Source organism: Oryctolagus cuniculus, chromosome 19 (genome assembly GCF_051225735.1).
Source record: "Oryctolagus cuniculus isolate XC-2025 breed Fujian yellow rabbit chromosome 19, ASM5122573v1, whole genome shotgun sequence".
NCBI lineage: Eukaryota > Metazoa > Chordata > Mammalia > Lagomorpha > Leporidae > Oryctolagus > Oryctolagus cuniculus.
In genome coordinates this window covers 71,292,366-71,319,600 of record NC_142885.1, presented here as the reverse complement: position 1 = coordinate 71,319,600, position 27,235 = coordinate 71,292,366, and the positions used below count along the sequence as shown (strand labels likewise).

Here is a 27,235-nt window from a genome sequence, read left to right as displayed (position 1 = left end):
CCACACAGAGTCCCACAGGGTTAAGCAGCCACATCGGGGCAGCGAGCTGGGAGGCCCTGCCAGGAGGCTGGCCTGTGCCTGGCCCTGCTGTCTTCAGAGGCAGACGCGGCAGCTCCCAGCGGGAGCCCAGGCCCGGCAGGAAGCTCCTGCCCCAGGAGGCAGGAAGCCGGCTTGGGCACGCAGCCTTTGAAGTGCCAGGCGCCGGAGCTGGCAAACACTGCCCCACTGATGCGGCCTCCTCACTCAGCAACGCGGGACACAGCGCAGGGCACGGCGGCAGGGGACGGGGCAGGCCTGGGGCTATCGCCCGTGGGAAAGACCCCTTAAGACAGCAGAGACGTGCTGACAAAAACTTGAATATTCTGAAGGAAGTGCAGCCAGCCTGAGAAAACCCAAGTCCCCGGCTGCAGGGCTCCGCGCCTGCGGTGGGCCCTCTCCCCACACCCAGGGCAAGGGGCTCTGCCCGCACACGCCCCACACGCCCCACACTTGAGGAGCCGCATAAGGCCCGACCGCGATCGGGGCTGGCCCCGCCCAGGCAACCACGGACAGGGCTCAAACGCAGGAAGCCCACGGCAGGCGGACTTGCACTTGCTCATTGTGCGTGGCTGTGAACGACGTCACACACACACACACACACACACACACACCCGGCCGAGCAGGAGGAAGGGCCCCCAGCCCTCATGGAGTGCACACAGGGCACAAGCCCAGGACGATGCTGCACTCGCACCAAGAGCCCAGTGAGGCCACAGAGACCTCCCACAGGTCCCAGGACAGGGTCCGAGCCTGCCCTGAGCCGTGACCGAGAGGAGAGCGGGGCTTGGGCGTGCAGAAGGCACCTTCCGCAGCCTCGGCACAGGCTCGAGGCCGGAGCCCAGCCTGCCGGGCCCTCACCCCACGGCACCGACACGGGACACACCGGCCCTGCAAGTAACACCTGCCTGCCAGCTCTCCCGCCAACTCCGGGCACTGGGCCCTCCCCCGAGGGTTTGCAGACGCTCTCCTCACGAAGCCACCGCGGGTCTCCAGAAAGCCCCCGCCCCGCCTGCCCTCCAGCATCTGCCTCCAAGTGTGGGCTGGGGGGCTCCGTCACAGAAAGCACAAACCCAGTGGCCCCGCGTGCCCTGCAAGGCTCTCTCAGGCGGACGGGGTGCAGGCCCGGGGGCACACGGGACCTGTGGGAGCGCCCTAGCACCGTCGGCTCCCTGCTGCCACGCGGTGCGGGCGACCCCGGGCAGGGCCCACCTGGCCAGGACTGGCAGTGGACACGCGGTGCGCCCCGAGGAGGAAGCCCCAAGCGTGTAGATACATACCCGGCTGGCAGCGCTAACTCTCGGGGGTTCTAGGTGCCTTTCACTTACCGAAAGAGTACCTGGAAAACAAAGAGGAGAAACGTGAGACCGCTGGTTTGCTCTGGCCAAAAGCTCCCCGCTGAGTGACGCCCACCCGCTGAGCCCTGGGCAGCGAGGGCAGGCACCAAACGGGCACAGGAGCCCATGCAAACTGTGGGACAGCGAACAGAGCCCGCGGCTCTCCCGCGGGGTAGACCACGCCCATCGAGCACCCTGTGCGGGGCCTGAATTTTAAAGGGCGCCCCATGATTTTGAGCAGGGCTGGCCAGGAGAGGGGCACATGGCAAAGGCAGCAGCAAGCTCTCCGCCGCCACTGACCGCCAGAAGCTCGGTGGCCACGGCCAGGCTGCCCAGACCCTGCGTGCCGCACGCCCAGAGAGAGCGAAGGACATGACCGCAGCCGACACGTGTGCAGGACCCCGACCAGACACCCTAGTCCCCGTGGGCCCTGGAACGTTCGCTGGGGAGGGGTGGGGGGGGTCTCGGGCCTCTCCAGCTGACCCCTGCCACAAGACCCCCTTGGAGGCCACGAGAAAGCCCCCTCAGGGAGCACAGGCACACACCGGCTGCGACACGGGAAGCCCAGGCCACACAGTCCACCGCAGGGGGGTGGGAGACACGCAATCCACCACAGGGGGGTGGGAGACACGCAATCCACCGCAGGGGGGTGGGAGACCCGCAGTCCACCGCAGGGGGGTGGGAGACCCGCAGTCCACCGCAGGGGGGTGGGAGACACGCAGTCCACCGCAGGGGGGTGGGAGACACGCAGTCCACCGCAGGGGGGTGGCAGGGGCCAGGATCAGGGGATGAGAATGCTTTCAACTTCGTCAGCAAGGATTTCAGGACTCTCCGGGGCCGGTGTGAGACGCTGACATCCTGTGTGATGCCGCACGTCTGATCCAGCTCCCTGCCAAGGCACCTGGGCAGTGGAGGATGGCCACGTGCTTGGGCCCCTGTAGCCACGTGGGAGACCCGGATGGTGTTACAGCCCACTGAGGAATGAGCCAGTGCTTTCTCTCTCTGCCTCTCCCTCCGACTCCGCCTTTCGAATACTGGACCTCAGGGGACAACGAGAACGGGTGACAGCCTCGAGGCCCGTGACCCACACCCAGTGCAGACAGTGAAGGCAGCGGGCTGCCTGCTGCAGTCCCCGGAGCGAGAGGGAGCGTCAGATGCAGGGGGCTGGGGCCACGGCTGCACTTTTTTTTTTTTTTTTTGAAGATTTCTTTTTTTAGAGAGTTACAGGGAGAGGGAAAGACAAACCTCCCATCCGCTGGTTCACTCCCCAAATGGCCTCAAGGACCGGGCTGGGTCACGCTGAAGCCAGGAGCTTCCTCTGGGTCTCCCACGTGGTGCAGGAGCCCAAGGGCTTGGTCCACCCTCTGCTGCTCTCTGGGCCACAGCAGGGAGCTCCATCGGAAGTGGAGCAGCTGGGACTTCCATCAGGACCCACGTGGGACGCTGGGGTCACAGGTGCTTCACCTCCCACTCCCAAAACGGCTGTGACCGTACACCTGCGAAGGCAGAGAAGGCCCCTGTGGGCACTGATGACAACAGCCGTCTCCGAGCCCCAGGAAGAGGGCGGCAGGGCAGTGACACAGGCGCTGCCCCCCGCCAGGTGTGACGATGGTCCAGCAGTGCCGGGCTCCCCCACCCCGCCCAGAGAAACACCTACCAGAGTGACAGCATTCCCAGGCACGCGACAAAGTCTGCAGGGGGCGGGGCTGCACGCAGGCTCCAGGCCCCCAGAGCAGAGCGCCAGGGACACCCAGCCAACGCCAGATGGCCGCAGTCAGAATCCCCTCCCCCAGCCTTGCTGAGCAGGGAAGGAGGGGCTGCTCCCCAGGAGCCCACAGAGGCCGTCAGTGACCCCACCCCTTCCGCACTTTGAATTTCAAGGCCATGGACCCTAGGCACAGAGAGGGGCAAGAGGCGACGGAGCAGGTCCCGAAGCCCCCACACCAAAACAGGCCAGCAGGGCGGGGCTGAGGCGTGGACAGCCCAGGCCCCCTCCACCCGCGGCTGCCGAGGGAGGACACGGGCGCCACCACCGCCTCCTGACCCAGGGCTCTGCGATGCCGCGGAGTGGGCACCGTCTATGGAGTCCACTCTACTCCCAGACCTTTCTTTCACCACTGAAAAAAAGAAATTCAAGGCAACCTGGCAGCTTCAACAGCAGGTTGTTCACCCAGTGATATGAAAAGCCAACCAAGCGGGGCCAGCGCTGTGGCCGAGCCAGTGAAGCCGCCGCCGTGTGGGCACTGGTTCAAGTCCCCACAGCCCCAGTTCTGATCCAGCTCTCTGCCACAGCCTGGAAAAGCAGCGCAGGACCACCCAAGTCCTCGGGCCGCTGCACCCACATGAGGGACCTAGATGAAGCCCCTCGCCAGTCCTGGCTGTTGAGGGCATGTGGGAGTGACCAGTGGATGGCAGCCCTCTCTCTGCCTCTCAAATAAGCCTCAGGCGGGAGAAGCACCTCCGCGCTCGGCCGCTGGATACAACGAGCGCTGAGCCAGGCTGGCTGCTGCCGCCCCAGAGGCCCACGTGTGAGTGAGCAGCAGGAAGCTGACACGTGCTCGTCACGTCTGTGGCCTGTCATGTCATCACGACCCAAGGCCTTGCCACGGGGGACGGCCACACGTGTGGATTTGCTCCCAGCAGCTGGGGTGAAAAACGCCACAGGAACAAGAGCCGTCTGAGTCCTGTTGGTTTCTCCGCGCACCGCCGAGCTGTCGCGCAGTGCCCACGCCTCGGCCACGCACCGCCGAGCTGTCGCGTAGAGCCCACGCCTCGGCCACGCACCGCCGAGCTGTCGCGTAGAGCCCACGCCTCGGCCACGCACCGCCGAGCTGTCGCGCAGAGCCCACGCCTCGGCCACGCACCGCCGAGCTGTCGCGTAGAGCCCACGCCTCGGCCACGCACCGCCGAGCTGTCGCACAGTGCCCACGCCTCGGCCACGCGCCGCCGAGCTGTCGCGTAGAGCCCACGCCTCGGCCACGCGCCGCCGAGCTGTCGCGCAGAGCCCACGCCTCGGCCACGCACCGCCGAGCTGTCGCGCAGAGCCCACGCCTCGGCCACACACCGCCGAGCTGTCGTGTAGAGCCCACGCCTTGGCCACGCGCCGCCGAGCTGTCGCGCAGTGCCCACGCCTCGGCCACGCGCCTCCGAGCTGTCGCGCAGTGCCCACACCTCGGCCACGCACCGCCGAGCTGTCGCGCAGTGCCCACGCCTCAGCCACGCACCGCCGAGCTGTCGCGCAGTGCCCACACCTCGGCCACGCACCGCTGAGCTGTCGCGCAGTGCCCACACCTCGGCCACGCGCCGCCGAGCTGTCGCACAGTGCCCACGCCTTGGCGACGGCTGTCTCCAGCCCCCTGGCACTGTCACCGTCCTGGAAGTCTCCATGCTGCCTGACGCTCAGACCGGCGGCTCCAGCTTCCTATTAGGTTTGCGAGACGCACTCTCCACCTACCTGCACCCTCACACTCCAAACTGCGTCACCTGGGTCTCCTTGTAGGAAACTCTCGCCTCAGTCTCTGGTTTTTAACTGGCACATCTGGTCCGTTCACATCTAATGTGATTAACACAGCTCAACCCGTTCTACCAATCAGCTACTTTTCCATCACTCCATTCTTTGTGTTGTTTTTTTTTTTTAAAGATTTATTGGAAAGTCAGAGTTACACACACACACGGCGGGGTGGAGGGAGGGAGGTCTTCCATCCAATGGTTCACTCCCCAATTGGCCGCAACGGCTGGAGCTGTGCCAATCCGAAGCCCGAAACCAGGAGCTTCTTCCAGGTCTCCCACGTGGGTGCAGGGGCCCAAGGACTGGGGCATCCTCCACTGCTTTCCCAGGCCACAGCAGAGAGCTGGATCGGAAGTGGGGCAGCCAGGACTAGAACCAGCAGCCATATGGGATGCCGGCACCGCAGGCCAGGGCACTAACCTGCTGCGCCACAGCGCCGGCCCCCGTTCTGTTGTAAATCCCTCCTCCCTTCTTGGCTCCTCTCCACGGAGCCCGCGTGTGTGGCTGCTGCACCCTCTGCACCTTGAGCCACGCGACCTCGTGTGCCTCGAGGAACCACGCAGCCTGGAGCCAGCACTGCAGTTTGGGTGAGATGCAGAGACCAGCGCCCTCGCAGCTTCCTGTGCTAACAAAGCTTCCCAGGTACCCGACCAGGGGTCGTTCACAGCTCGCGGGAACGTGTGTTCCACAAAACCTACGCGTGGCTTCCACAGACTTCTGCAAAACAAACACCTTCTAAGTTGATTCCCATGGACTTTCTGAAACCCTTTACAGACACATTATAAACTCCACGTTACAGTAATTCTTTCTTTGGATACTCTCATGTGTACTAAAGGAATGAAGACACATACTCAGGGCTGGCGCTGTGGTGCAGCGGGTAAAGCTGCCAGCTGCAGCGCCGGTGTCCCATACTGGTGATGGTTCGAGACCCGGCTGCTCCACTTGGACCCAGCTCTCTTGTGGCCCGGGAGGGCAGTGGAGGATGGCCCCTGTGCTTGGGCCCTGCACCCCATGGGAGACCCGGAGGAAGCTCCTGGCTCCTGGCTTCTGATCGGCACAGCTCCAGCCACTGCAGCCATCTGAAGAGTGAACCAGAGAAAGGAAGACCTCTCTCTCTCTCTCTCACAAATAAAATAAATCCTCTTAAAAAAAAAAAAGATTCCCTTCTCTGACCGATTTCCCACCTGCTCATTCGAGATGACCAGAGCATTGTTAAGTCCTTTAAGTGTAACAGCCGCTTTCCACTCCCGCCTCTAACCCCAGGGCCAGTTCCCGCGACGTGTTTGCTGGCTATAGACGGCACACGGCAGACAGCCCGGGTCTCGGGTCTCGGGTCTCGGTGCTGCCCGCGGACATGAAAGGCGACAGGAGGCGGAGCCTCTGGCCGGCAGCTCCCTCGCAGAGGGCGGAGGGCGGAGGACGGAGGGCGGAGGATGGGATGGTCTTCTCCAGCCTTGCGGGCAAGCTCGGGGGCGGCTTCCAGAAAGCCCCTTCCCTGGCGCTGCCTATTGGGGGCATCGCTGCCCAAGGCCTGGCGGTCCACACAGGTCTCTGCAGGGGGCTATGCAGCCCACAGCTCCCAGCACCCTGCCCACCCCTGCCTGCAGCTCTGCTCCCCAGCTGCTGCCCAGCCTCAGAGCTTCTCACCTCCTGTTCATGGCTCAGCTCTCAGACCCGGGGGCCGTGCGCAGACGCCCGTGGGCTCAGCTCTCAGACCCGGGGCCTGTGGGTGGACGCCCGTGGGCTCAGCACTGAGACCCGGGGGCTGTGCATGGACGCCCGTGGGCTCAGCACTGAGACCCGGGGGCTGTGCGTGGACGCCCGTGGGCTCAGCACTGAGACCCGGGGGCTGTGCGTGGACGCCCGTGGGCTCAGCACTGAGACCCGGGGGCTGTGCGTGGACGCCCGTGGGCTCAGCACTGAGACCCGGGGGCTGTGTGTGGACGCCCGTGAGCTCAGCACTGAGATCCGGGGGCTGTGGTGGAAACCCGTGGTTCCACCTGAGAGGCCCTCGTACCCTATGCCGCATCACAGAGACCTGGGGGCTGTGCGTGGACGCCCATGAGCTCAGCACTGAGACCCGGGGGCTGTGGTGGACGCCCGTGGGCTCAGCACTGAGACCTGGGGGCTGTGGTGGACGCCCGTGGTTCCACCTGAGAGGCCCTCGTACCCTGTGCCGCATCACAGAGACCTGGGGGCTGTGCGTGGACACCCGTGAGCTCAGCACTGAGACCCGGGGGCTGTGGTGGACGCCCGTGGGCTCAGCACTGAGACCCGGGGGCTGTGGTGGACGCCCGTGGGCTCAGCACTGAGACCCGGGGGCTGTGGTGGACGCCCGTGGGCTCAGCACTGAGACCCGGGGGCTATGGTGGACGCCCGTGGTTCCACCTGAGAGGCCCTCGTACCCTGTGCCGCATCACAGAGACCTGGGCTCTGCTGAGCTCTGACTGCTGCCTCCCCAGTTCAGCAAGGCCTTGGTGCTGGGAGGGGCCCCAGGCAGGAAGCCGGGGCCAGCGTGGGGCAGCGTGGGGCAGCGTGGGGCCCGCTGTGTGTGTCTGTCTCCAGGGGTCACACACTACTACCACCTCACATTCTACTTTGCTTTATAGTTTCATTGCGTGAAGACTAGTCCTGCACCTGTTCACTACATGAACAGTCAGTCACAAATACTGTCTTCTAAGAAATGGTTTAAGACGTGAGGTCTCTCCCCGGGGCGCTCCCCATGCCAGCCAGACTGCGCGAGGGCAGATGCGCCCCCCTCAGCCGGCTCCTCCTGCCCCCAGGCCACGGGACGGACTCGCGGGAGATGAGGAACGTCCACTTTCGGTCCACGAAGAAAGCCCAAGAAGCAAAGCTGGAGGACATGTTGTAGGAGTTCTACAGAGAGCTAAGAGCTGGGCAGTTCACCATCTGCCTGGGTAATGCCGCAGCTGCTGGAGGGAAGCCCGGGGTCGACAGGAAGTGGCTTCAAAGAACCCACCTCTTCCAGAGGACAGCACCGGCTCAGCTCAGCCTCGCTAGAAGCCCCTTCCCCCTGCAGCCGGCGGACGGAACACTTCTCTGTGCTCAGTGCAGAAAAGCCCGCTGTGGACAGGGCACACACATGGCCAACAAGACAGCCACACACGTTCCAAGACAGCCAACACACATGTATCCAACAAGTCAGCAACACGTGTCCAAGACAGCCACACACATGTATCCAGCAAGACAGCAATATATGTGTGTCCAGCAAGACAGCGACACGCATGTGTCCAACAAGGCAGCAACACACGTATCCAATAAGACAGCCACACACGTTCCAAGACAGCCACACATGTGTCCAACAAGACAGCCACACATGTGTCCAACAAGACAGCCACACACGCTCCAAGACAGCCACACATGTGTCCAACAAGACAGCCACACATGTGTCCAACAAGACAGCCACACACGCTCCAAGACAGCCAACACACATGTATCCGACAAGACAGCAACATACGTGTCCAACAAGACAGCCACACACATGTATCCAGCAAGACAGCAACATGTGTGTCCAGCAAGACAGCAACACACATGTGTCCAACAAGAAAGCTACACATGTGTTCACGACAGCCAACACACACGTATCCAACAAGACAGCAACATTTGTGTGTCCACCAAGACAGCCACACACGTGTCCACCAAGGAGCACACGGGAGGCACGGGATCCAGAGAGAAGCGGAAGCAGACCCGAGCCGTGGTGTCCAGCGAGCGCTGAGGGCCAGCGGGGAGGAAACGCTGCGCCCACTTTCCTGAGGCTGCAGACCTCGCAAGCTCAGCACCAAGCTGCACACGCCACCCAGACCCGGAGGAGCCGGCCCGCGGGCTGCAGGGGCAGCGGCAGCGGGGGCCAGCGCACCCACCTGGCTGGGCCGCTGCAGCCAGCAATCTAGGGCGCCCTCCTCCCTCCAGCCTGGGGGGTCCTGGACGCTGCCCCTCCCCTGCCGCACGTCCACACAGACCAGGGAGGAGGGCAGCCACGGGGACTGAGTCCCACAGCATGTGCTTGCGGGAACCCTCCCAAAGCCAGCGTCCTGGGAGCTGGCGTGACAGGGCCTCCATCCAGCTACCTCGTCCAGCTGACCACGGGCCCACACAGGGAGCACCAAGGCCACAGGAGGAGCCCTGTGTCCCCAGGGTTCCACCAGACTGGAGTCAGCGGCTCTGTAAAGGAAAGGGCTTGGGCCGGCGCTGTGGCACAGTGGGAAAAGCCACTGCCTGCATCACCAGCATCCCACATGAGCACTGGTTCGAGTCCCGGCTGCTCCACTTCTGATCCAGCTCCCTGCTCATGCACCTGGGAAAGCAGTGGGAGACGGCCCAAGTGCTCAGGCCCCTGCGCCCACGTGGGAGACTCAGATGAAGCTCCTGGCTCCTGGCTTTGGACTGGTCTAGCCCCATCCACAGCGGCCATTTGGGAGTGAACCCCAGCGATGGAAGACTTCTGTCTCTCCCTCCTTCTCTCTACAACTCTTTCACGTCCTCTCACTTTTTTTTTTTTTTTTTAGATATTTATTTATTTGACAGGCAGAGTTACGAGGCAGGGGGAGAAAAAGAGAGAGAGAGAGAGATCTTTCATCTACAGGTTCACTCCCCAAACGGCCGAGTGCTCGGGGCTGGGCCAGGCCAAAGCCAGGGGCCAGTGTGACACATGCCATGAAGACACCTGACAGCTTCCTGGAGTCAGCTCCTTCCAGGTCTCCCACGCGGGTGCAGGGCCCAAGCACTTGGGCCGTCTCCTGCTGCTTTCCCAGGCCACACAGGGAGCTGGATCAGGAGTGGAGCAGCTGGCACTTGACCTGGCGCCCATACGGGATGCCAGTGCTGTAGGCAACTTAACCTGCTACACCACACCGCCCCAACCCTGTCTTTAAAACAAACAAACAAGGATTTTCAGGCTGTGGACATCGGGGACCACAGGTGCAGAGGCTGCCCTGGGCCTGATGTGGAGCCGTTGGTTCCCGCGTGATCACAGGCAGGAGCCGACTCCAGGAAGCCGTCAGAAGTCTTCGTGGCACGTGGCACACTGGGCACTGCCAGGGCCCCGAGCAGGGAGATGCAGGAAAGGACGGGAGCGTGCACACACACCCCGGCTGTCTCCAGCCTTCCTTCCAGAGCCCTTGAAGCTCACGAAACCCAAACGGGCACCCAGGGCCTCCTACCCCATCAAGCCCTTCTGCTGTGCTAAGACCAGAGACCGGAGCCTCACCAGGTAGGACCAGGTGCAGGCTGGGGCGGGCAGCAGGTGCAGGCTGGGGCGGGCAGCAGGTGCAGGTGCAGGCTGGGGCGGGCAGCAGGTACAGGCCGGGGCGGGCAGCAGGTGCAGGGTGGGGCGGGCAGCAGGTGCAGGTGCAGGCTGGGGCGGGCAGCAGGTACAGGCCGGGGCGGGCAGCAGGTACAGGCCGGGGCGGGCAGCAGGTACAGGCCGGGGCGGGCAGCAGGTACAGGCCGGGGCGGGCAGCAGGTGCAGGCTGGGGCGGGCAGCAGGTGCAGGCTGGGGCGGGCAGCAGGTGCAGGCTGGGGCGGGCAGCAGGTGCAGGGTGGGGCGGGCTGGTGCACAGCAGACACTGGGAGCGTGCTGAGGTGACGTCCTGGAGCCAAGGTAAGCTCTCAGCTTTGCTCATCAAGAATGACGTGGCCCAGTGCAGAGCCGGGAGTGCAGGCCTGGCCTCCGCCGTGCAGCTCTGCAAGTTCACCTCTCTCCTCCGGGCAGGAAGTGCAAGGCAGGAAGGAGGGCCAGGCGCCTGCTGGGCCCAGGTGTCCCGAGATGATCCCCTCCTGCAGGGTCGGGAAGTGGAGAAAAGGATGTGCGGCCCCTGCATAGCAACGAAGCAGCCGTGCCGCTGCTGCCGGAGCAGAGCGCACAGAGGTGGACGGGCCTCCGGGCAGGGTGGGCTCCTGGGGAGTGGGCGCAGCAGCCACCCTGCCTGGGCGCTCTCCAGAGGCCAGTTCAGAGCCCATGCAGTCCCCGTCAGCAACCTTGGCTCCCTGACACACACTGCTGAGCCCAAGGTGTTTAAACACTGGCCCAAGAGAGCAAGCACCCACAGTGCCGGAACTCACCGGGCGTCTACACAGAGCACCAGGGACGGCATCACCACACGCCACAGGCCAGGGACGTTCTCCCCACGGGCCCCCACCCTCGAGGAGGCGGCACAGCCACGTCCTCCAGGGAGCACAGGACGTGATAGGCAGTGGAGACGCCAAAGGCACGGCCAGGCCGTCAGGGTCAGCAGCAGCAGCGGGTCGGGGGGCAGAGGGAACCCTCGACAGGACGTGAGGAGGAGGTGCTGCCCCTCCCCGCTCCCCCTCTGCAGACCACAACCCACTCAGGTCCAGGGAAGCGTCAGACAAGCCCCAGCACGGGGGCAGCCCACGGGTGCCCAGCAGCACTGCTCACGGCCACACAGCTCCCACACGGGGTCTGAGAACCGTCCCAGTCCAGAGCAGACAGGACGACATCCCGGGGGTCCCGGGCGGGGCCCGCAAGGAGAGCAGAGGGCCGGGGACGAGGGCGTGGATGGGGAGTGTGCCCGCAACACAGACGCTCCTGGCGGGGACCTGGCGTGGGCACAGCAGAGCTGTTCCCATGGTAACTGCAGCCCAGAAACTGCTCCGCAAGACAGTTTGGTAAATCCCCGAGCCAGGGGAGCCGGGCAGCAGCTGAACGGGCACCTACCATCAGCAGCCCCAGCCGCCCTCAAAGCACAGCCGGCCTCAGGGCAGGCGCCCGCCCCTACAGGAGGCCCAGGGTGCGCCTCCCACCTCAGGGGACCCAGGGACCACGTGCCGTCTGAGCTCTGAGGAGAGCCAGGGCAAGGACAGCCCCCCGGTACGGAGGGGTGCTGGGCCCGGCCCCCACCCCGTGCCTGCAGCAGCCCCCTCTCCTGGCCCCACGTGCTGGAGCCCCTGCCTCCCGACGCGAGCCGGGGCGTCGGCCTCATCTATCACTCGGGCCACGTGGGCGGCTGCAGCCACTCCCCACCGCCACCACGGCAGGGCTCCTCAGCCGGCTGCCCCGTGCACACTGCCAAGCAGAGGCACATCCCTGGCCTCGCTCAGCAGGGGCGCCAGGTCCAGGGTCAGTGACAGCACCCGTCAACGCTGGCGCTGCTCAGGAGCTCCGGGCTAGGCCAGGGAAGTGCCGACAGGCACCCCGGCAAGGAGCGCACCAGGAGCAGGTGCGGCGCGAGGCAGGGACGCAGGAGGCAGCCCAGCCCCCAGCCGAGACGGGCGGGTGGGTGCACCCTTCTGCCAGCAGCCAAGGACACGTTTCGTCCACGGCTCCTGACCCGCGCGTCTCAGCCCACGCGTGCGCTTGCTTCTCACACAAGACATGTGTCTCGCTTCCACTTCAGGGAAGAGGAAACGCAAAGTCATTCTCAGTCAACCAGGGCCTCACTCCCAGCACTGACTCCTGGTGCTGATTCCCAGCACTCCACCACCCGCCCCTGAGCAGGCACCGCAGCGTGCGCGGAGACCTCACACACGTGGGCTGAGCAGGCACTGTAGCCATGCGTGGTGACATCACACACGTGGGCCTGGCATTGCAGCCGTGCGCGGTGACATCACACATGTGGGCCCGGCACTGCAGCATGTGCGGAGACCTCACACACGTGGGCTGAGCAGGCACTGTAGCCATGCGTGGTGACATCACACACGTGGGCCCGGCACTGCAGCATGTGTGGTGACGTCACACACATGGGCTGAGCAGGCACTGTAGCCATGCGTGGTGACATCACACACGTGGGCCTGGCATTGCAGCCGTGCGCGGTGACATCACACACGTGGGCCTGGCACTGCAGCATGTGCGGAGACCTCACACACGTGGGCTGAGCAGGCACTGTAGCCATGCGTGGTGACATCACACACGTGGGCCCGGCACTGCAGCATGTGTGGTGACGTCACACACATGGGCTGAGCAGGCACTGTAGCCATGCGTGGTGACATCACACACGTGGGCCTGGCATTGCAGCCGTGCGCAGTGACATCACACACGTGGGCCTGGCACTGCAGCATGTGCGGAGACCTCACACACGTGGGCTGAGCAGGCACTGTAGCCATGCGTGGTGACATCACACACGTGGGCCCGGCACTGCAGCATGCGTGGTGACGTCACACACATGGGCTGAGCAGGCACTGTAGCCATGCGTGGTGACATCACACACGTGGGCCTGGCACTCAGCCGTGCGCGGTGACATCACACATGTGGGCCTGGCGCTGCAGCATGCACGGTGACATCACACACGTGGGCCTGGCACTGCAGCTGCGTGCCGTAACGTCACACACGTGGGCTGAGCAGGCACTGTAGCCATGTGTGGTGATGTCACACACATGGGCCCGGCACTTCAGCATGCGTGGTGACATCACACACGTGGGCCCGGCATCGCAGCCATGTGCCGTGACATCACGCACAGCCAGAGCACGAGCACGGCTGGAATCGGAGATCCTGAGAGCCCAGCACTCAGGACAGCCCAGCCCCCCAGGGACCCCCAGCCCCTGGCGACTCAGCAGAGAAGCCGCAGCTCAGTTACAAGAGCCCCGGCCCCCGCTGTCGGGTTGAAGCCCACCCCAGATACGCGCAGCACAGCCAAAGACCCCGCCAGGTCAGCAGCTGTGGGACGGACACAGGACGCACGCTCCCCTGCTCTGCAGCCAACAGCGACCCCCACCTGCACGGATCTGGCTCCCGGGCTCACTCTCAGAACCTGTGGCCTCCACAGGGTCCTCTACGCTCCTCCCACTGGGCAAGCCCCCTTCCTCCGGAACACAGAACCTGAAGCAGAAACCACCCCTCACCAACCTGCCGCACCCACCGGAGCTCCGGCGCCACCTGTGATGCCCCAGTGTCGGGGCAGGTGGAGCCGCACCCACCGGAGTGCCGGCGCCACCCGTGATGCCCCAGTGTCGGGGCAGGTGGAGCCGCACCCACCGGAGCGCCGGCGCCACCCATGATGCCCCAGTGTCGGGGCAGGTGGAGCCGCACCCACCGGAGCGCCGGCGCCACCCATGATGCCCCAGTGTCGGGGCAGGTGGAGCCGTGACCCCACAGCGTGCCAGCACAGGCCGTTCTTCCTCGTGACGGGGCTGGGACAGAGGCCTCCACCACACGACCACGCAGCCCCCGAGGGCGCCCCCAGAAGCCCACGGCCAACGCTACCTCCACCTCCCGAGCCCCGGCGCTGGGGACAGCCCCCAGGGACCCAGGTTCACGTCCGGCCGAGGAAAGCACGGGAGCCGGGTCCCTGGGCGTCGGCACACGCTGGCGTGTTCCTCGGCTGCTCTGAGGAAGCCTGCCCAGCGTGCCACGCAGCACGCGGCGCCCACGCAGGACGACGCACGGCCCCGTCCCACTTACCAGACCTGCCCCACGTTGACCAGGGACAGGTAGAGGGCCCAGAGCGCAGCCATGAGCACCATGTTGGCACAGCCGGCTATCAGCACGAAGAACGAGATGCCCAGCCCCAGGACAGCAAAGGCGTCCAGGCCGGTGTCCATGTGCGACCAGTCCAGCAGCCAGAAGGCGGTGGGCGCGTAGCTCCAGGCATCCCAGCCGACCCTGCCCTGGAAGTGCCGCCGGACGCTCTCCAGGTACAGCCTGCAGGGCAGCAGCCCTCGGTCCCCGATCAGCTGCTTGTTCTGATGCAGAGCCACCAGGAATGCCACGACTGCGAGGAGAGAGGACAAAGAGTGAGCACGGAGCCCCGCGGTGTCTTCACACCCACACGCGCCGGGGCGGGGCTGCAGGGGACCGGGGCGGGGCTGAGGGGGGCCAGGAGGGGACAGGGGACCAGGGCAGGGCTGTGGGGGACCAGGAGGGGATGGGGGACCAGGGCAGGGCTGTGGGGGACTAGGAGGGGATGGGGGACCAGGGCAGGGCTGTGGGGGACCAGGAGAGGACAGGGGACCAGGAGGGGACAGGGGACCAGGGCAGGGCTGCGGGGGACCAGGAGGGGACGGGGGACCAGGGCAGGGCTGCGGGAACCAGGAGGGGACAGGGGACCAGGGCAGGGCTGCGGGGGAATAGGAGGGGACGGGGGACCAGGGTAGGGCTGTGGGGGACCAGGAGGGGACAGGGGACCAGGAGGGGACAGGGGACCAGGGTAGGGCTGAGGGGGACCAGGATGGGACGGGGGACCAGGGTAGGGCTGCAGGGGACTAGGAGGGGACAGGGGACCAGGAGGGGACAGGGGACCAGGGTAGGGCTGCAGGGGACTAGGAGGGGACGGGGGACCAGGGCAGGGCTGTGGGGGACCAGGAGGGGATGGGGGACCAGGGCAGGGCTGTGGGGGACCAGGAGGGGATGGGGGACCAGGAGGGGACAGGGGACCAGGGCAGGGCTGCGGGGGACCAGGGCTTGGACTCCAAACTGCACTGAAGCAGTTGGAGCACTTTTGCAGAATGGAAAATCCTGGAAAACCCGAGCTGCAGATGACGCAGAGTGGGCACAGCTATCACACAGGTGGTGATGCGCACACGCAGGGTGCCTATGTGGACATGAACTGGGCACACACCACACGAGACACGCTGGGGCCGGCGCTGGGGCAGGCACTGCACACAGCACGTAAAACCACAGCCTGCAGTGCCGGCATCCATATGGGTGCCGGTTCAGGTCCTGGCTGCTCCTTTTCCAGTCCAGTCTCTACTTATGGCCTGGGAAAGCAGTGGAAGATGGCCCAAGTATCTGGGCCCCTGCACCCACGTAGGGGACCTGGAAGAAGCTCCTGGCTCCTGGCTTCGGATTGGTGCAGCTCCAGCCATTGTGGCAATTTGGGGAGTGAACCAGCAGATGGAAGATCTCCTTTCTTTCTCTTTAACTGTCTTTCAAATAAATAAATAAATCTTAACAACAGGGACCAGCGCTGCGGTGTATCAGGTAAAGCAGCCTCCTGCAGTGCCACATCCCATATGGGCGCAAGTTCAAGTCCCAGCTGCTCCACTTCTGATCCAGCTCCCTGCTGAGGCCTGGGAAAGCAGAGGAAGATGGCTTCCAAGTGCTTGGGCCCTGCACCCGCTTGGGAGACACAGAAGAAGCTCCTGGCTCCTGGCTTCAGATCAGCTTAGCTCCAGGCATTGTGGCCATTCGGGGAGTGAACAGCAGATGGAAGACCTCTCTCTCTCTCTCTCTCTCTCTCTCTCTCTGTAATTCTGCCTCTCAAATACATATTAGCAAGAACGCAAAATTGAAATGTATAAAATGTAGTACCTAACCATCTAATGTCAGATACTAGAAATCAGTGACAAAGCTGTCTGGACATACACTCGCACTGGAAATTAAAACACATATTTACACACAGATCTCTAACCTCCAACATTTGTTTACTTATTTTATTCGAGGCACAGAGAGACAAGGAGGGAAACATCCGCTGGTTCTGTCAGCAAATTCTCACAGCAGTCACAGCTGGGCCAGGCTGAAGCCAGGACCCAGGGCCTCAAGGCAGGTCTCTCACACGGACGGCAAGGACCACCCAACTACGTGCACCAGCGCCCGCCCCCCCAGGACCTGCGCTTCCAAGAAGCTGGAATCAGCAGTGGGGCCGAGAATCCAGCCCAGGCCCCCACACGGGGTGCAGCTCCCAGCCAGCGTCGCAACTGCTGTACCCGGCGCCTGCCCTTAACCCAGCAACTTTTTTTTTTTTTTTTTTTAACAGGCAGAGTGGACAGTGAGAGAGAGAGAGAGAGAGAAAGGTCTTCCTTTTCCGTTGGTTCACCCCCAATGGCCGCTGCGGCCGGCGCACTGCGGTGATCCGAAGCCAGAAGCCAGATGCTTCTCCTGGTCTCCCATGCGGGTGCAGGGCCCAAGGACCTGGGCCATCCTCCACTGCACTCCCGGGCCACAGCAGAGAGCTGGCCTGGAAGAGGGGCAACCGGGACAGAATCCGGCACCCTGACCGGGACTAGAACCCAGTGTGCCAGCGCCGCAGGCGGAGGATTAGCCTAGTGATCCCAGGAACTTTTAAAAGGAAGGCACAGGAGAAATTACAACACACTTTTAATTGAAAGACAATGAGACTCAGCATGGAAGAGCTGGGGGAGGTGCTGAGGGCAGGTGTGCAGGCTCCGCTGCTGCTGGGACCGCAACCTCACACGGAGAGCCAGGCCTGGGCTGACCCGGCTCCGAGGGAGCAGGTGACCCGAGCTGAGCTGGATGATGCGGGCGCTGGGGGGACAAGTGGACTGAAAACACCCCCTCCCTCTCCCTCTCTTTTTTTCCCTCCCTCCCTCCCTCTCGTCACTCTGCCTTTCAAATAAATAAATCGTTAGGGAAAAACTAAAACCAAAACCAGGCCATGTGGGATGCTACTGCGGCAATGCGATTCGCCATCAGACACTCATATGGGAGAAGACAAGGATCTCACACACAGTGAACCTTAGGAGTCCAGACAGAAGGCAAATTACACCCGAAACAGGCAAGCAAGGTTTCCAAAGAGCAGCGATCAAGGAAACTGGGAATAGGACGAAGAATAGAGAAAAAGGAGCGGAATCAAAAGTGGTTTTTTTTTCTTCCTTCCTTCCTTCCTTCCTTTTTTTTTTTTTTTTTTTTTTTTTAAGGCAGAGAGAGACAGAGATGGGGAGAGAGCGAGCGCACGCGCAAGCGAGCTGTCTTCCCTCTGCTGGTTCACGCCCCAGATGGCTGCAAATGGCTGGGACTGGGCAGGCCAACGCCAGGAGCTTCTGCCGGGTCTCCCACACGGAGGTGGGGGCCCAGCACTTGGGCCATCTTCCACAGCTTTCCCACGCATAATTAGCAGGGAGCTGGATCAGAAGTGGAGCAGCCAGGACTCAAACTGGCGCCCACACGGGATGCCGGGCTGCAGTCTGTGGCTTTAACCCGCTGCACCACAGCACTGGCCCCCAAAGTCGGTCCCTAGAGGTCTGTTTCAGTAACAGCCCTCTTGCCAGGCTAGCGGAAAGGAAATGAGGGAGACATCGACCCTGAGCAGGAAGAGAACACACGGGAGACGCAATCGCCAGGACCGCCATCTCTCCCGACCCCACAGCACAGGGGGAGCCGTCACAGGACCCCCGTCTCTCCCGACCCCACAGTACAGAGGGAGCCGTCACAGGACCCCCGTCTCTCCCGACCCACAGCACAGAGGCAGCCATCACAGGACCCCCGTCTCTCCCGACCCACAGCACAGGGGCAGCCGTCACAGGACCCCCGTCTCTCCTGACCCACAGCACAGAGGGAGCCGTCACAGGACCCCCGTCTCTCCCGACCCACAGCACAGAGGGAGCCGTCACAGGACCCCCGTCTCTCCCGACCCACAGCACAGGGGGAGCCGTCACAGGACCCCCGTCTCTCCTGACCCCACAGCACAGAGGGAGCCGTCACAGGACCCCCGTCTCTCCTGACCCACAGTACAGAGGGAGCCGTCACAGGACCCCCGTCTCTCCCGACCCACAGCACAGGGGGAGCCGTCACAGGACCCCCGTCTCTCCTGACCCCACAGCACAGAGGGAGCCGTCACAGGACCCCCGTCTCTCCTGACCCACAGTACAGAGGGAGCCGTCACAGGACCCCCGTCTCTCCCGACCCACAGCACAGGGGGAGCCGTCACAGGACCCCCGTCTCTCCCGACCCACAGCACAGGGGGAGCCGTCACAGGACCCCCGTCTCTCCTGACCCCACAGCACAGAGGGAGCCGTCACAGGACCCCCGTCTCTCCTGACCCACAGCACAGGGGCAGCCGTCACAGGACCCCCGTCTCTCCCACCCCACAGCACAGAGGGAGCCGTCACAGGACCCCCGTCTCTCCCGACCCACAGCACAGGGGGAGCCGTCACAGGACCCCCATCTCTCCCGACCCACAGCACAGGGGGAGCCGTCACAGGACCCCCCGTCTCTCCCGACCCACAGCACAGGGGGAGCCGTCACAGGACCCCCGTCTCTCCTGACCCACAGTACAGAGGGAGCCGTCACAGGACCCCCGTCTCTCCTGACCCACAGCACAGAGGGAGCCGTCACAGGACCCCCGTCTCTCCCGACCCACAGCACAGAGGGAGCCGTCACAGGACCCCCGTCTCTCCCCACCCACAGCACAGGGGGAGCCGTCACAGGACCCCCGTCTCTCCCGACCCACAGCACAGGGGCAGCCGTCACAGGACCCCCCGTCTCTCCCGACCCACAGCACAGAGGGAGCCGTCACAGGGCCCCCGTCTCTCCCGACCCCACAGTACAGAGGGAGCCGTCACAGGACCCCCCGTCTCTCCCGACCCACAGCACAGAGGGAGCCGTCACAGGACCCCCCGTCTCTCCCGACCCACAGCACAGGGGGAGCCGTCACAGGACCCCCCGTCTCTCCCGACCCACAGCACAGAGGGAGCCGTCACAGGACCCCCCGTCTCTCCCGACCCCACAGTACAGAGGGAGCCGTCACAGGACCCCCCGTCTCTCCCGACCCACAGCACAGAGGCAGCCGTCACAGGACCCCCGTCTCTCCCGACCCACAGCACAGGGGGAGCCGTCACAGGACCCCCGTCTCTCCCGACCCCACAGCACAGAGGCAGCCGTCACAGGACCCCCGTCTCTCCCGACCCACAGCACAGAGGCAGCCGTCACAGGACCCCCGTCTCTCCCGACCCACAGCACAGGGGGAGCCGTCACAGGACCCCCGTCTCTCCCGACCCACAGCACAGAGGCAGCCGTCACAGGACCGCCATCTCTCCCGACCCACAGCACAGGGGCAGCCGTCACAGGACCCCCGTCTCTCCCGACCCACAGCACAGGGGGAGCCGTCACAGGACCCCCGTCTCTCCCGACCCACAGCACAGGGGGAGCCGTCACAGGACCCCCCATCTCTCCCGACCCCACAGCACAGGGGGAGCCGTCACAGGACCCCCGTCTCTCCCGACCCCACAGCACAGAGGGAGCCGTCACAGGACCCCCGTCTCTCCCGACCCACAGCACAGGGGGAGCCGTCACAGGACCCCCGTCTCTCCCGACCCACAGCACAGAGGGAGCCGTCACAGGACCCCCGTCTCTCCCGACCCCACAGCACAGGGGGAGCCGTCACAGGACCCCCGTCTCTCCCGACCCACAGCACAGGGGGAGCCGTCACAGGACCCCCGTCTCTCCCGACCCCACAGCACAGGGGGAGCCGTCACAGGACCCCCGTCTCTCCCGACCCACAGCACAGAGGGAGCCGTCACAGGACCCCCGTCTCTCCCGACCTCACAGCACAGAGGCAGCCGTCACAGCCACAGGGACAGGAACGCGCCGCAGCCAACTGCACCCCCAGGCACAGGGCTGGGGCAGCATGCAGAGGTCACCGTATCAGGAGACAAGCGCACGGGGGAGCCCGGGACTGCAAACCTTCCAGCCAATGGGGGGCTGTGGGGAGCACCATGGGCACCCACGGCCAGGATCATGCTGAGACCATTCTCTGTGCCCTCGCAAGCCCAGTAACGGGAAAGGCACAGGCGGGACACACGGAAACAAGCCCGACTTTATTAAGAGTCCCCAAAAACAAATGACAAAAACCCAAGAATGCACCTTTTGGAATTAACGCGTCCACGAGGCTGAACACACACAGAAGGCAAAGACCAGACAGAAGCAGGAACGCTCACAGCTCGTGCGGCCGCCCGGGGAAGCATACAGCTAACAGAGGGGCCGTCGCTGTGGCGCAGCGGGTTAACGCCCTGGCCTGAAGCACCGGCGTCCCATGTGGGCGCCGGTTTGAGACCCCGCTGTTCCACTTCCGATCCAGCTCTCTGCTGTGGCCTGGGAAAGCAGTAGAAGGTGGCCCCAGTCCTTGGGCCCTGCACCCACGTGGGAGACCGGGAAGAATCTCCTGGCTCCTGGCTTCACATTGGCACAGCTTTGGCCATTGAGGCCATTTGAGTGAACCAGAGGACGGAAGACCTTTCTCTCTATCTCTGCCTCATTGTCTGTAACTCTACCTCTCAAATAAATAAATAAAAATCTTAAAAAAAAAAAAAAAAAAAGCTAACAGAATGCCAGAACCTGCATCTGGGAAATCACAAGACACCCCAGAAAGCAACCAGGGAGATCTGGACACGCAAGGACACGCCGAGCCCGTGGGCTGGAGGAGTCGGAACTACAAGGGTGCCCCTGGCAGCAAGCCAGCGCGAGCTCTGCCTCTCAGCGGACACCCACGACCTCCGGCCAGCTGGCCCACGCACTCGCCAAGGGCTGCGACAAGGCAGCCCTGCCCAGGGGGACCAGCAGACCCCCGAGGGCCGCTCCTGGAGCAGGTGCAGGGGGTGTGAGCCCGGTACCCACTGAATCCGAACACACCATCTCCACTTCTGCTGCCCCTCAGGGGAAAACACTTCCAGACCTCCTGCCCACCTTGGAGCCCACGGGTAAGCTGTCCAGGTGAGCCCACGGGTAAGCTGTCCAGGTGAGCCCACGGGTAAGCTGTCCAGGTGAGCCCACGGGTAAGCTGTCCGGGTGAGCCCACGGGTAAGCTGTCCAGGTGAGCCCACGGGTAAGCTGTCCAGGTGAGCCCACGGGTAAGCTGTCCAGGTGAGCCCACGGGTAAGCTGTCCAGGTGAGCTCACGGGTAAGCTGTCCTGTCCAGGTGAGCCCACGGGTAAGCTGTCCTGTCCAGGTGAGCCCACGGGTAAGCTGTCCTGTCCAGGTGAGCCCACGGGTAAGCTGTCCTGTCCAGGTGAGCCCACGGGTAAGCTGTCCTGTCCAGGTGAGCCCACGGGTAAGCTGTCTTGTCTAGGTGAGCTCACGGGTAAGCTGCCCGGGTGGCCCCTGCACTGTTAACAGGATCCGGGTCTTCATTCTCGGGCCCTGGCAGTCTACTCAGGTCAGAGGGCGACACACACTCTACAAACCTCCCGGGTCTGACCCACAGACCTAGCGCCACCTCAGCCAGGAGACCCAGCCAGCAGGGGGCGCTGACCGAGCACGTCAGAGCTGGCTGCGATGCCCCACGCACCCCAGGAGAGGGCCAGCAGGGGGCGCTGAGCGAGCCCGTCAGAGCGGGCGGTGGTGCCCACGCGCCGCAGCAGACTGCCTGGCCTGGAGCCCCAGCTCTCCTCCGCCAGCACCCTGCTCACCACACCCTGGAAGCAGCAGGGACAGCTCAAGCAGCTGGGCCCCTGCCACCCCCAGGGGAGACCTGGCCTGAGCCCCCAGGCCCCAGCTTTGCACTGGCCCAGCCCTGACGGCTGCAGCATTCTGGGGGTGAACTGACCAACGGGAGCGCACCCTACCCCCCCACACAAGGAAATAAAGGTTTAAAAGTTCATGTGTGTGTATTTTGCTTTTTAAGGTACCCAGCAAACTTCCTGGGACACTAACAAGCTCATCCTAAACCGTACAGAGAAGAGCAAAGGCGCAGAATCACCACCATGAGTCAGGGCCCGGCGCTGTGCCGCAGCGGGCAGAGCCGCCGCCTGCAGGGCCGGCATCCCGTACAGGCCCCCAGCTGCTCCACTTCTGATCCAGCTCTCTGCTGATGCACCTGGGAGAGCAGTGGAGGGTGCCCGAGTGCCCGGCCCTGCACCGCGTGGGAGGCCTGCAGGAAGCTCCTGGCCCCTGGCTTCGGAGCATCTCAGCTCCGGCCGTTGCAGCCGATTGGGCAGTGAACCAACGGATGGAAGACCTCTCTCTCCCTCTTCCTGTCTGTAACCCTACCTCTCCAATGAAGAAAAAGTTAAATCTTTAAAAAAGAAAAGAAAAAGCTGGCACACTGGACTTTCCCAAAATGCAAAAGCGTCACAGGAAACGGCCATGGACGGGGAAGACGGCAGACCCCGGCTTCGGTCAGGGACCCGCACCCAGAATACTCACACCTGCCCGAAGCACACGACGCGACCTGAGCCGAGGGCAGACGCCACAGCGCAGGGTACCCGAGCAGACCCGGGACGGTCGGCTCACTCAGACACAGGCGCAGGGAAGCAGGCTCGGGCACTCAGCCCCAGGGCGACGCCGATGGAGACCCAGCGAGTGCTGGACCCCAGCACCCAGCACCGGAGGGCCTGGTTCGAGTCCTGGCTCCACCTCCAGCTCCCTGCCCAGTGCAGCCTGGGAGGCAGCAGTGGCGCCCCCGCTGCTGGGGGCCCCACCGGCCGGGCCCGGACACCTGTCTCCACAGGTGCAGCCGAGCCCAGGCCCAGCCTCGGGGGAGGCCTGCGCGCCTTCCCAAAGAGCCAGCAGGGCCGGATCCGCCCGCGAGCTCACCAGGGAACAGCACCCCTGGGGCAGAGACAGCCGTGCAGCAGGCGCCCCCCGCCCCCCGCGACCCCAGGGACACGACTGCGCCAACAAACCACACAGAATTCATGCCAGAGCCGGCCCGGAGAGCCTTCGAAGTGTGGCCTCCACAGGAAGTGACCTGAGAAGCCCCCTGCTCCCCCACGGATCGCGCGGAGAGCTCCACTCCTGGGGCCCGGGGTCCACCCCCTTGTCCACGCAGCTTTACCGGGGGCAGCCCAAGCCTGCCAGGCGAGCCGTTCCCACGGCCACACAACGGGAGCCGGCTGCCAGCTCTGGTGCCAAGTCACCAGGGCCAGGAGAGCCCCGTCCAGGAGTGCGGGCACAGCAGGACACGAGGGCAGAGGCGGGCCCGGGCGGCTGGATCCTAAGAGCTCCGCGGAGGAGACTGGACCACAACCGCAGGCTGCGCGCGGCACACGTTCAACGGCCCGCCCCGGCCACAGCGGTCCCTCGTGGGCCCCACCAAGACCCGCACGCCGACCTCGAGGGGAGACGCCGGACGGCAGGGCAGGGCAGGCCGCCCACGCCAGCACCTCAGCACCCTCGCCTGACCGCACGGCACCGCTCCAGCGCAGATGCCTCCTGGGCAGGCCTGACCCCTGGGAAACGTCCTTGGTTCCTTCCAGGCACACCGCGCGCTGGCTGACCACGTGGGCTGCGTGAGGGGCGGCGCGGCGGCGAGTCCGCACCTGCTTCCCGAGAAGGGCGCGGGGCGAGGCGGCCATCCTGCCCGTCCGTGGCAGAGCGGTCTCCACGCCGTGCCTGTGTGACACCCGCGGCCTGTACCAGACTGCCTGGGCCTGAGTCCCGGCTCTTCCATTCCCACCCGGCTGCCAGCTAACGCAGACCCGGGGGCAGCAGGGGCGGCTCAAGGGCCCGGGCCCTGCTCCACCCGTGCCTGGGCCGGCTCCGGCTGCTGCAGCGTTCAGCGAGTGGATGGCACGTGGAAGCTCGCTCGCGCTCCCCCTCCTCTCAAATAAAAACTAAGGAAGCAAATGTCGAATGCCGACCAGCCGTGACTAGCTCCCCCTCAAGCGGCTCACCCACACGACCCTCCCGGCGCCAGCCAACTCCGGTGCAGCAGCCACCGGCACGGGCGGCAGGAGCCTCGCTCCACAGGCCTCCGAAGCAGCTGCAAGGTCGCACGCCGCGCCCACCTCCCGACAAGCCTGGCTCGGCTGGGGGCGGCTTCCCCAGGGCCAGGAGCCGCCTGCTGAGGGCACGCCAGCCCACTCTCCCTCCCCCGCCACGCCTTCCGTCCACCTTCCCACCTAGAGCCCCTGCAGGAGGCAGCTCGGCACTGGGGGCTGAGGTCGAGCTGGGCGAGGGTTCGGGAGGGCTCCGGGGGGGGGGGGGGGCGCCGTCAGTGCTGAGTCAGCGTTAGCGAACACGGGGTCACACCCAGGAATTCCCGGCCCCCAGAAAGGGGCAGTGACCTGGGGCAGCGAGGGCTTCGCAGCCGGGCCGCACCGTCGCTGCTGCCCCGACCACCACGACCCTGAAGGCAGCACCCGGGCACCCACCCCCTCCGCAGGAGCACAAACCCCGCGCCTGGGTCTCAGCTCCGGCCAGGAGGTCTCGGCACAGAGCCGCTCCTGCGGCAGGGCCGTGCGGGAGGGCGGCCAGTCCACCTGTCCACCTCCCCTCCGGCAGCCTGCTCAGGTGCCTCTCAGGGCCTGAGCACATGGTGTGTCCAGGTGTGGGCGTGGCACCTGGGACACTCGGGCCACCTGGGGTGGGGCCTGCCGGGCTCTGCACACGGACCCAGCCTCCAGGTGAGCAGCCCAGGGGCCTGGCACACAGCGGCTGCTCCCTGAGCCCAGTCCCCCATGCAGGCAGGCCCGGGACCCGAGCCCGCGGTGGCAGGCGGGCCGTCCTCTCCGGCGGCTTGGGCAGCGCCTGCTAACACCCCGCTTCCTGGCAGCCACCATCGGGGTCCTGGGAACCGGAACTATGTGCACTGCGGCGAGAGCCCCTCCCCAGGCCCGCACACTGGGACGCACCCACAGATGTCTAGGGCCGCACAGGGGAACCCACGTCAGCGCAGGCGCCAAGCCGGGCACGCGGAGTCCTGGTGCAGGGGGGCGGCCGTGCCCCCCACGGGACGCTTCCCTGGTCTCCACCCCGCATGCCCAGCACCTTCTCTGGGGGGTGTCTGCAGAGCACGCTCCCCCCCCCATCCAGCCACAAGCTCGGCGCACAGCCAGCGCCCAGTGCACGCCTTGGAGGGCCCTGGCCTCCGGGGAAACCCTGGCTAGGACCGCCAGTGCCAGCCACAGGCCAACAAGGGGCCCGCCACACTCAGCCGAGCCAGAAAACCAGGTCCTGGCAAGACGGGGCTGGTTCCACCCCGGACACGAGGCGGGGAACAGGACGCGGGGTCCGGGCCCACCCCGGACACGAGGCGGGGAACAGGACGCGGGGTCCGGGCCCACCCCGGACACGAGGCGGGGAACAGGACGCGGGGTCCGGGCCCACCCCGGACACGAGGCGGGGAACAGGACGCGGGGTCCGGGCAGACCCCGGACACGAGGCAGGGAACAGGACGCGGGGTCCGGGCCCACCCCGGACACGAGGCGGGGAACAGGACGCGGGGTCCGGGCCCACCCCGGACACGAGGCGGGGAACAGGACGCGGGGTCCGGGCCCACCCCGGACACGAGGCGGGGAACAGGACGCGGGGTCCGGGCCCACCCCGGACACGAGGCGGGGAACAGGACGCGGGGTCCGGGCCCACCCCGGACACGAGGCGGGGAACAGGACGCGGGGTCCGGGCCCACCCCGGACACGAGGCGGGGAACAGGACGCGGGGTCCGGGCCCACCCCGGACACGAGGCGGGGAACAGGACGCGGGGTCCGGGCAGACCCCGGACACGAGGCAGGGAACAGGACGCGGGGTCCGGGCCCACCCCGGACACGAGGCGGGGAACAGGACGGACACGAGGCGGGGAACAGGACGCGGGGTCCGGGCAGGCAGCCGCACCAGGCCCCGCTCGACACTCGCTCACTGCGGCTCCCGTCGAGGTCCGGGAACTGGATGACCCCCGAGCACGGCGGAGCGCAGGGCCCCGCGGGGAAGAACCCCTCGTGGGAGGCCCACGGGCTCCCCACGGCACCCGCACAGCGGCTCCGGCCCCTCCGCTTGCCCGGGCCCTGGGGACTGGTATGGGGGTCCTGGAGGTGGGGAAGGGGCGGGGCGCAGGTGAGGGGGTCCTGGGGGGCGGGGCGCAGGTGAGGGGGTCCTGGAGGTGGGGAAGGGGCGGGGCGCAGGTGAGGGGGTCCTGGGGGGGGTGGGGAAGGGGGTGGGGCGCAGGTGAGGGGGTGCTGGGGGGCGGGGCGCAGGTGAGGGGGTCCTGGAGGTGGGGAAGGGGGCGGGGCGCAGGTGAGGGGGTCCTGGGGGGCGGGGCGCAGGTGAGGGGGTCCTGGAGGTGGGGCAGGGGGCGGGGCGCAGGTGAGGGGGTCCGGGGGGGGTGGGGAAGGGAGCGGGGCGCAGGTGAGGGGGTGCTGGGGGGCGGGGCGCAGGTGAGGGGGTCCTGGAGGTGGGGCAGGGGGCGGGGCGCAGGTGAGGGGGTCCTGGGGGTGGGGAAGGGGGCGGGGCGCAGGTGAGGGGGTGCTGGGGGTGGGGAAGGGGGCGGGGCGCAGGTGAGGGGGTGCTGGGGGGCGGGGCAGGGGGCGGCCCAGGCTCCCGTCACTCACAGTAAACGAAAGCGAGAGCCCGCAGGAGCACAATCCTGGTCAACCAGAAGGTGCCCTCACGGAGACGGTCCGGGAAGCCCGCGGGGTCGTGGCCCTGCGCGCGTGGCGACCTTGGCTGCGGGTCCGCGTCCCCAGCCTTCCGCCTCCTCAGAGACTCCTCGGGCGCCGCCATTGCTGGGCCTCCACGACGCATGCGTGGAGAGGGCGGTGCGCGCATGCCCCGCCCCCGCCCGGACGCCACGCCCTCGGCCGGCCCTGCGCCCGCCTCCGCCCGGACGCCACGCCCCTCGGCCGGCCCTGCGCCCGCCTCCGCCCGGACGCCCCGCCCTCGGCCGGCCCTGCGCCCGCCTCCGCCCGGACGCCACGCCCTCGGCCGGCCCTGCGCCCGCCTCCGCCGGACGCCACGCCCTCGGCCGGCCCTGCGCCCGCCTCCGCCGGACGCCAC

At 65.8% G+C, this 27,235-nt stretch overlaps 1 protein-coding gene across 3 annotated transcripts in view; it reads right to left on the bottom strand.

Annotated features, from left to right (window-relative positions):
• LMF1 (lipase maturation factor 1) overlaps positions 1 to 27,027 on the bottom strand; it is a 79,548-nt gene extending 52,521 nt beyond the window's left edge. For 2 of the 3 annotated variants that reach the window (XR_011384472.2, XM_070064185.2), the window contains exons 1-3: positions 26,791 to 27,027; positions 14,255 to 14,564; positions 1,362 to 1,372 (exon numbers count right to left, since the gene is read on the bottom strand). Coding sequence is in view for 1 of the 3 variants with exons in the window: in XM_070064185.2 (XP_069920286.2) it covers positions 1,362 to 1,372; positions 14,255 to 14,564; positions 26,791 to 27,007 (538 nt within the window). In the remaining 2 variants the exon portion in view is untranslated. The remainder of the gene's footprint in view (positions 1 to 1,361; positions 1,373 to 14,254; positions 14,565 to 26,790) is intronic. The other variant, XR_016225627.1, reaches the window with a different exon arrangement.
• Between the last annotated feature and the right edge of the window lie 208 nt (positions 27,028 to 27,235).